General features: G+C 32.7%; 1 protein-coding gene across 2 annotated transcripts; it reads left to right on the top strand.

The window, feature by feature from the left end:
• The first annotated feature begins 1,735 nt into the window (after positions 1-1,735).
• LOC118046612 (vacuole membrane protein KMS1) lies at positions 1,736-7,088 on the top strand. 2 transcript variants are annotated; one of them, XM_035055604.2, is made up of 8 exons: positions 1,736-2,271; positions 2,745-2,956; positions 3,247-3,325; positions 3,767-4,066; positions 5,148-5,293; positions 5,829-5,945; positions 6,255-6,434; positions 6,603-7,088. In XM_035055604.2, the coding sequence occupies exons 1-8, from the start codon at positions 2,205-2,207 to the stop codon at positions 6,777-6,779; spliced, it is 1,278 nt and encodes a 425-aa protein (XP_034911495.1). In that variant the 5' UTR covers positions 1,736-2,204; the 3' UTR covers positions 6,780-7,088. The 2 variants fall into 2 exon arrangements, with proteins under 2 accessions (XP_034911495.1, XP_034911493.1); XM_035055602.2 differs by having other exon boundaries at positions 1,737-2,271; positions 5,136-5,293.
• Positions 7,089-9,617: the final 2,529 nt, after the last annotated feature.

Consider the following 9,617-nt stretch of genomic DNA (forward strand, 5'->3'; position numbering starts at 1 on the left):
CTTAATAGTATTTTTTAAACAAATTTATTAAATTTTTAAATTGCTTTAATATACCAAAATTAAAAATATTTTTTTAATAAATTTTTAATTAAAAAATATTTAAAACTATAATTACCAACTCAATTCCAAAACACCTAACTATTTAGCAGTTGGATGACTTTTGTTCCCAGGTGGAATGGCGTAAACGAGTCAGTATCGTTGATTAGACTGGCCGTAGTGGACATCAACGGCGAGAGGCTACAGAAACTCTTAATTATAATAAGATCAGCACCGAAAGAATTATCCTCCTTATTTTATGGCGTCTCAGGAGACTTAATCCATGTTTTCTTCTTCTTGACTTGCACGGCTTGACTTTGGAGTTTGCCCATGATTTTAGCGGTTAGCCTTAGCCTTTTATTTTTCTGCCATCAAACATGGTTGTGATCGGGAGCGAATGTAGAATAATTTTCTAGGGCTCAAAATCAGGATAAATTTAATTTTTTTTAGGGACATTTAGCCCTAGATTATTTTTTTTATATAAAAAAAAACTGTCCAGGCTCCCACTTATTCTCTGTCTCCACTTTTGACTGATTACTCGTGATATAAATTTGTTTTTTGAATGGATTTTTATATTTTTAAAATAAAAATAAATATTTTTTATCTCCTTTACTTTAACATTACCAACATGAGTTACTTCATGAATGCATTTTCTCGAATTAGGGAGGAGACTAGTGCCAAAAGGAAGGAGTTATTACCTTACAGTACTGTTACCGTGTGATAATCACAAACATAGTGAGTACCTGCACATCGAATGGTTAAGGGGCTGTTTGTGTGGCAAGAATTATGTGAAGAGTATTACATTGAATCCAACAATCTAACAAGATTATAAATTTCTATAATCCATAAATTTTGAGAAAAAAACTAAATTGAATTATATTCAAACCGTGGTACATATTCCAATGCTAATTAGAAAGTGAATGCATTTATAAAAAAAATATTTTAAAAAATAACCGCTATCATAATATCAAATAAACTTTAAATTATTTTAGCATACTTTTTTATTTATTTATCATAATAATAAATAGAACCTAACCTTAAAGAATTTAATTGAACTGTTTAAGAGAAAAATACTGTTCCATACTCCATCTACACACCTATGTTTTCTCTCTACATCGCTTGAAGAAATTAAGATAAATCCTCCATCTTTTATTTTGAGATTGAGTTTATATTTTGTGGCATTGCCTGTGGTTAAGTTAAGCCCTGTACATACATCAAGATTAAATTCACCCATCTACCTTAAAATAAAGACAAATTATTCATATTCAAATTAAAAAATTCATGAAAGTTTTACTTTCTATCACCTCGTGAGATTCGGAAAGGTGTAGTAAGCAAAAGATACTGCAAGAATCATCAAACCATCATTCGTGATATCTTTTTCTAAATTTACAATTTACAGTTTCTCCCTTGTTTTGAATATGAAAAGATTACAGCAATTATAAATGATAATTGGCAGCCATGTATTGAGTTTTTATTATATTTTATTAATTATTAATCAGATTAAAATTTAAATATTTATATTTTATTTATCTAATTTCAGATATTAAAAACCATTCATTAATTCCAGTTGATCTACATGGAATTCGATTTAAATTACCATACCTAATATAATTTAACCCTTTTCTATACTTGGCATGGGAGCATATGCTAGAATAATTATATCCTCTTTTCTCCCGGGGTATTAAAGCAATTTCGACAAGTGCACATTTGCAAAAGATTTCAGCTTTCTATTTTTAATTTGTCGTCCATCGAAACTTGAGAGAGAGAGAGAGAACCTGTGCTAGAGAGAGAACTATTTTGGTGGCGTTGCGACGGCGGGTTCTCTTATCTGAGAGAGAAGGCACGGTAAATGCTCCACTGACCAAGAGAAGAGATCTCCACGCAAAGCAAACTCCTTTCTCTCTGTTTCTTTTCTCTTTCTTAGATCTGCAATTAGTCTAGCATTTAAATATTATTATTTAGCTACCTCTACAGAATTATTTCACTGAAAAAAAAAAACCCCTTTCTTGCTCTAATTTCGTGATAATTATTATCACGGAAATTAGAACACCTTCTATTAATTTTTATTTATATTAATAGGAGGGATTTTTTTAAAATATTTAATTATAATTAAGAAGAAGACGAAGATAGAGGGGTTTTTTCTGTGATTTTGATCGGAGCATGTTTTGATGGTAATGGGGTCTGGCAAAGAAGCAACGGCCTCCTCTTCTCAAAACATGGACATGTCTATCGCAGGCAAGCTGCTTCTTCGCTCTCTTTACGCTCTTACTTTCATGATTTCGATTTCAAGTTATGTCTTTCCTTTTTTTTATTAAATTGAACTGCTATGAATTTTACGTTGATTTGAACCTTTTGGATTTTCCATGTAAGCAGATCCATGATCTAACTGCAAAAGAAAATTTTCATTTTTGAATATCTTGTGCCTTCATTTTTCGAGGTTTCCATGTGGTAAAGTTTTGTTTTTTTTTATCTGTTTTATTTCGGCGGAACAAGGTGGAAATGATTAGGTGAGCGTGTAGGTAATTTAATTTAGCTCAGCATATTGACAGTAGAAAATGTGTATGATAGGGAGAGCTCGTGTTGCTACTTGTTGGCCTGCTTCCGGTTGAAAAGGAAAACAAGGAACGCCATACAATATGAAGTTTTGAAGGAATGAATTTTTGTACCTGCCAAATTCTATGTCCTGAGAGAATTGCTGTATTTTGCAGGTCTTCACGAAAGGCATCAGCAGGAACTCGAGAATTTGACGATGACTGGACAACCCTTCAAAACATTGAAGTTTTTTGTTTTGGCTATGGTTCAATACTGTAAGAGATCAGTATTCTACCTTTTGGCTAGAGGTGGTTGGCTAATGCTATTAAGCACAGTGGTTGCAGCTGTTGGAATTGTGCTTGTGACCATTGACGGTCCTCATGAAAAGGTATTGCAGCGTATAGAAAATTGTAGGTACTTTGAGTTCACTTAAAGTTATGTTCCTATGGATGAAATTATAAGTGAAAGGTTATGTTTTGTATGTTCTTGGATTGCTACTGCCATGGTACTATAGTGTTCCCTATGGTTAAACCTTTTCACATGCATGTGAATATATTAAGATCTGCATATGCTGTTTATCTCTCTCACTGTGAGCATTCATGTTGTTCCATCATTAACCACTCTACTTGAAATTTACAGAGTGGGATTTTGCTTACTTGCTGTGTCATGTTTCTGCAGCATGTTGAGGAACTTTCTAATTATCTGCGATTTGGATTGTGGTGGATTGCCCTTGGCGTTGCATCATCTATTGGTCTTGGTGAGCAAAATTTACTTTGATGAATATAAAAAAACTCTGGCATTGGGAACAGTGAAGAGTGCCAGCAACTATATGAGTGCTTCGAATTTGGAGGCAACTTTTGGTGCATGTAATTATTGATAATGTTTTTGTCACATAAGTTACTGTAGTACAAGTTTTTTTCTTAGTTTTGTATTCCAAGGTTTTCAAAATCATAAAATCCAACATTGTAGCTGGACAAGGGACCCTTTATCTTTATCATCCTCTTTATCCTTGCCTGATAAACTCTAGTTGCATGGTAGTTAGGCTGTGCCCTGTGCTTGTAAAGTGTGTCAATTTACTTCTCACATGATTTTTGGTCTATTGTTTTGGCTTCATTCACATAAATTAATTTAGATCTGCAATTCACCGAACTTGATCTCTCATCTCTTCTTTTGTTTGTTTTCTTAAATTTTATTTCAGGATCTGGTTTGCATACTTTTGTTCTTTATTTGGGTCCTCACATTGCCTTTTTCACGATCAAGGCAATGCAATGTGGCCGAGTTGATTTAAAAAGTGCTCCATATGATACAATACAGCTGAAAAGAGCTCCTTCATGGCTCGGCAAAGATTGCAAGGAGTTTGGGGACCCAGTGTTTCCATTCTCACATGGATTGCGGGTTCCTATTAGCAGCATTTTGTTCCAGGTCCAGATAGAGGCTATTTTGTGGGGCGTTGGGACTGCACTTGGGGAGCTTCCTCCTTATTTTATCTCAAGGGCAGGTATGCGCTAAGTTTCTGCATTTGTAATACATTTATCTGGTTAAAAAAATTGCCAAGAATGAAATGCTTATCTCTGATCTTGTGACCATCCATATGCACTGAGGTTGATGTCATACTATCAGACTGAATGTCTGGATTAATATGATAGTTTGGGGTATCAGACATGATTTTCTTCACAGATTATACAGAGGACTATTTTGGTTTTTCCACTTTTGAGATTATATGAAACCTAGGATCTTAAACCCCGTTTATTACTAGGGATGACAATTTAATCCGAACCTAATAGATATCAACTTGAATAGATGGATATTTTTTTTAATGTTACTTTACTCAATGAGTAGTAGGTAAGGTATGAATATTGTCAAACCTGACCCAAAACTTGTCCGAACCTAACCCAAAACATATTTAAACACTGTATTGATATATTTTTAGAACATTTAGATTTGTTTTAATACAATATGATATATACACTTCTTAATATTAAAATAAAACACGTATATTATATTATAATTTTATAATTTAAATCTGATTATTATTATTGGATCATAAATAATAATTAGATAATGAATACCCATATAGATAACCGAAATCTGCTGATAGTTTATGGACATCTAAATTTTTTACTCGATAGGTAACGGGGTAGGGTACATATATCAAGAAATATGACCCGTGGGTACCCATTGCCACCCCTATTTATTTCCAAACATGTTTCTATTACTATCAACAACAACAACAACAACAACAAAGCCTCAATCCCTTCTAGTAGGAGTTGCCTGTAACCAAATCCACCTCAATATCAAGATGTTGAAAGAAAAAAAGAACAAATATCGTGGTTTATTATTCTCAAGTGCATATCTGATTCCTTTTTTCTTTCTTTTTTTTTCTTTATGAGACAACTGTTTGTTCTATCTGTTGCCTTTGTTGAGAGTATGGTAGCTGCCGAACATTAGTTTTGATTTAATATGTTTACCTCTCAGCATAATTGTTCTTGCAAATTGATGTATTTGATTTAATATGTTAACCTCTCAGCATAATTGTTCTTGCAAATTGATTACATCGCTTTGAGCAGCACGTATATCAGGTAGCAAGTTGGATGCCATGGAAGAATTGGATGCTTCTTTAGATGAAAATAGTGGAATCATAGCTACTCTCCTCACAGCAATCAAACATTGGCTTCTGACCCACTCTCAACATTTGAACTTCTTCACAATTTTAGTGCTTGCTTCGGTTAGTGCAATGCCCATCTATATTTTATACTAATAAGTTTTTTCTGAAAATAGCTCTGATCGTTCCATGAGAGACATTTTTTTGTTCTCTTGGTACTCATGACTGCATTAAGATCCTTATTGACTCTTCCTAGTTGAAATGTTCTGACATGCATTTAATTGCCCTTTTTAAACCTGTTTAATGTTTGTAATCTATCCTCACAGGTGCAATATTTCCTTAATAATTTGACATTGTTTTAGTGTTCATGTGGGGCAAATACCAGGTCTGATAACAAATGGGCTTGGCTTCTTACAATTTTTAAAATTTTGTTCAAATTACAAATTATATTTTTAGATAATAGTGGCTCTACTCTTGCTGTTTTCATTGTATTTATGAGGTGTGCTTTTCATGAAACATAAGAACAAAGTAATTTTATTCTTCTATGTCATCAGATACATGACATTGGTACTAACAAGTCCACGTTGATTAGTATCTGTTCATGCCATATTCATTCCTTATTAATGTGCAACTTGCTGATGAGTTATACTATATTTAGGTGCCAAATCCTCTATTTGACCTTGCTGGCATTATGTGTGGACAATTCGGGGTTCCATTTTGGAAGTTCTTTGCAGCAACATTGATTGGAAAAGCAATTGTTAAAACTCACATACAGGTTTGTGATATTTCTAAGTTTTCTTTATATCTCTCAGACCTTTTAAAAACTTTCAGCTTATAACAAGTTTTAGGTGCTTTTGTGCTTGAAACTTCAATTCTCTGATTGGTGTTTTGACCATCCTAGTTCTCTTAGTTTGGTATAAATGAATTTTTAACATTGATAATATTGTCAAGTACTTTAAAATATGGTGGGAAAATGGAAATCAAGAGTTGAAATTAATGTTGATTTGATAAAAGGTGGTGTTGGATGCTGCTTTATTCTTGAATTGCTTGTGATTGGTCTCTTGGTCAATTGTTTTTTTGGCAGACGATTTTCATTATTTCTGTTTGCAACAATCAACTTCTTAACTGGATAGAGAATGAGTTGATCTGGGTACTCGGCCTTATACCTGGTTTCGCTCCTGCTTTGCCTCACCTCACAGCAAAACTTCATGCAATGAAGGAAAAATATATGGCACCTGCACCTCCTGCATCCTCAGATATGAAGGTACCCTGATTGATAGCAATAGCTTCATCTAGATGGTTCTTGTATAAGTTGACTGTAGGGTTCAATTTATTTTTTTTTGCGTTCAAATGCTTTTAATTCTCGGCAATATTGCATTGATTGTCAGGTCTGTTTCTCATTTACATGCCCTCTTTGTTCATTCATCCCCAGGTCAAAAATTGGGATTTCTCATTTGCTGGAATGTGGAACACCGTTGTGTGGCTCATGCTCTTAAACTTCTTTTTGAAAATTGTGAACTCAACTGCACAGAGTTATCTGAAAAAACAGCAGGAAAAGGAGATAGCTGCATTGACGAATAGTGCATCAGCTTTGACACATTCAGATTAGGAGCCTGACCGAAAGAACTATGACACATGCATTTCTGTTTTTCTTCCTTTTTTATTTTTTTCCCGTTTTTTCAATTAGCTTAGGGAAGTTAAAGTAACAGCTCTCTCGTAAGTCGCTGAAAATCTGTCTACATCAGCAAGTTCCTGGTAGAAGCTTGTATAAAATAGGAACACGATGTCCAGTGTCATACTGGGAGAGGCATTATTTTGGGTAGTTGTTCACCCATTGGTAAGAACTGTTGACATGTTAGCGGAAACTTACTATTATTATTCTTTGGAAATGCAAGACAAATTATCTGGTGATTGATCATTGAGTGCTTAAACTTTTCGGATTCTAATATAACGCTGTATGGTTTCGTTAATGGGTTTACATGCCTATGCTCTGAATTTTAGCCTCTTTTACATATGGATTCACCATCTCAGAACTTGTTAGATGCCAGTGAATGTATAATGGGCGTAATTCCGCATGCTTCAGAACTTGTCAGACAGCAGAGATGATTTTCTTATCCCTTACTAAATTTCTTACAAAAACCTCTTGAATCCTGGAATGCTGTGAGAAATAAAACTTTCAAATTTTTGAGGTTGGTGGTTAGCGGTGTGCCAGCTTGACTCGGAGGAGTACCGCCCGATGGTAAAAACTTTTCGCTAATAAAATCTCTTGAACTTGTTCTAACAGTTTTATGAATCAAGGTTTCAGGATGAGAATAATCTGTCTCCTCCTCGACTGCCAAAAATCGATAATTAATGATAATAGAAATATAGAATGACATGTAATCATCAATTACGTAATGCTTCGAGTTATATATATTCTCGGTCCGAAAAGAAAAAGGAAATATAAGATCATTATCAACAGAGGTAAGAAGTTGAAATGTGCGCCGCTGGATTGGATCATGATTTAATTCCGAGCTCGGTTTCTATTGATAAAAATTATGGGTGAAAGAAATCCCTTATTCCCAACTGGGTTAGTTGATCCTCAAAATACAAGTTCGTTTATTTCTATTAAAAATAAAACAGCATGAACTTTGCAACTGGCAATAGCGTTTTGGTTGGATCGGATATAAAGTAATAATAATAATAATAATAAAAAAGTGATAAGAAATTAAATAACAAGAAACGAATGCTTAGTGAATATTTAAGAACTCGAAAGAATTCATGGTTATATGAGTTTAATTGTCTGAGCAAGCTGCATGTCCCAGCAACTTATAAAACTTACAAGAGACCTTGGAAGGTTTGAGAACATGTCTCTGTCTCTGTCCATCATTATAAAAGGTTTTTGTCTGTGAATCTGAAGGAGCAAGCTGCCGTGGTCTTTTATAAGGGTAAATAATTTAATTTGTCTTTAATTATATCTTTATGTAGGATCAAACATGTCATCTAGTCAAATATTTCTATCCAGATTGCCAGTAATAGTATTTTTCATTCCAGAACTGTCCGATATAATTCAAAAATCTCTTAAGATTGCTCAAATTATTTTAAGAAAAAAAAAAAATTTCAAAGCTAATCAACCATTAATTTTTTTTTTGAAAAAATAAAATTATATTCTTGTATACTTGAAGTATCTTTTTTCAATGAAAATTTAATTATGTTAATCTGGATAAAAAAAAACTTGATAGAAAGATATATTGAAGAAATAGATATTATACATGGACATAATAAACCCAATTAAAAATATAAAGATATTATAAAGACATTACCCACTATATGGATTAAATCATTTATTCTTTCTATAGTCAACAAATGCAATTATTTTGCATAATGATTGCTGGATTCCCATGAAAGGTCGTGTCTATGTGTTAGTCGTGTCTATGTGTTCAAAAATGAAATGAAAAGCACAGGGAAACCATCATTGACCAGAAAATGAGGGATGATAAAAAAAAGATTTGGGAAATGGAAAGAACATACAACCAAGAATAATTATAGATGAACAAAAACATTGAAAAACTAATTAAATCAAGAAAATTAAAAATATTAAATCGTAAAAAAAACGATAAATTTTTTTAAAAAACTAATCAGTTTGATTTTGATTTTATAAACTTAAAACTAAAAAAACCAAACCGAATTCAAGCCAAAAAAACCGAGTCAAACCGGAAAAATCAAGCTAAACCGGTTTGAACCACTTTTTGTCCTAAAAACCGAACCGAAACTGGTTGATTTGAACTAGTTTTAGTTTGATTTTTAAAAACATTCAATTTGATTACTTTAAAAATAAAACAAACCAAATAAAAAATAATCACTCCTCTTATTATTGCGTTGCATCAAGAACAAAAAAATGAACTAATAATTTTTATGGACTGATTATTTTTTATTTCTAAAACAAACTGTCGTTCACATGCATTTTGGAGTGAAATTCAAATTCACTCATCATAGGCAATACTCAAAAATATCTCTCACGCACAAAAATTATCAAATGAAAAAAGAAGGAAAAAAGAAGAGGAAAGCTCTCATGAGCATCTCATCTTCTTCAACGTCATAAAGAATTACTCACTATACTGTATTCTCCTTTCTCGTATAAAGATAGAATTTATGAACAACTATTATGTTGAAATTGAAATTTATGTGAGGAAAGTGAGTACAAAAATATCTAATAATTCCTCCATTTTTTTTTTCAAGAATTGTGGTTACACTCCAGATGGCTCATCATATGGCTGTGAATTTTTGTTTGTTAATGCCTATAAGAAAATGAAAAAAAAAAATTGCTTCATATGCGTAGCAATAGCCACTTTTTATTATTGTTTGAAATTGTGGTGGAGAGCATGTTTTAAAATTGTTTTTTTACTTGAATTGATATAATTTTTTTATAATTTTAAAATCAGTATGTCAAAACTATCATAAAACATTA

Source organism: Populus alba, chromosome 10, assembly GCF_005239225.2.
Source record: "Populus alba chromosome 10, ASM523922v2, whole genome shotgun sequence".
Taxonomy (NCBI): domain Eukaryota; kingdom Viridiplantae; phylum Streptophyta; class Magnoliopsida; order Malpighiales; family Salicaceae; genus Populus; species Populus alba.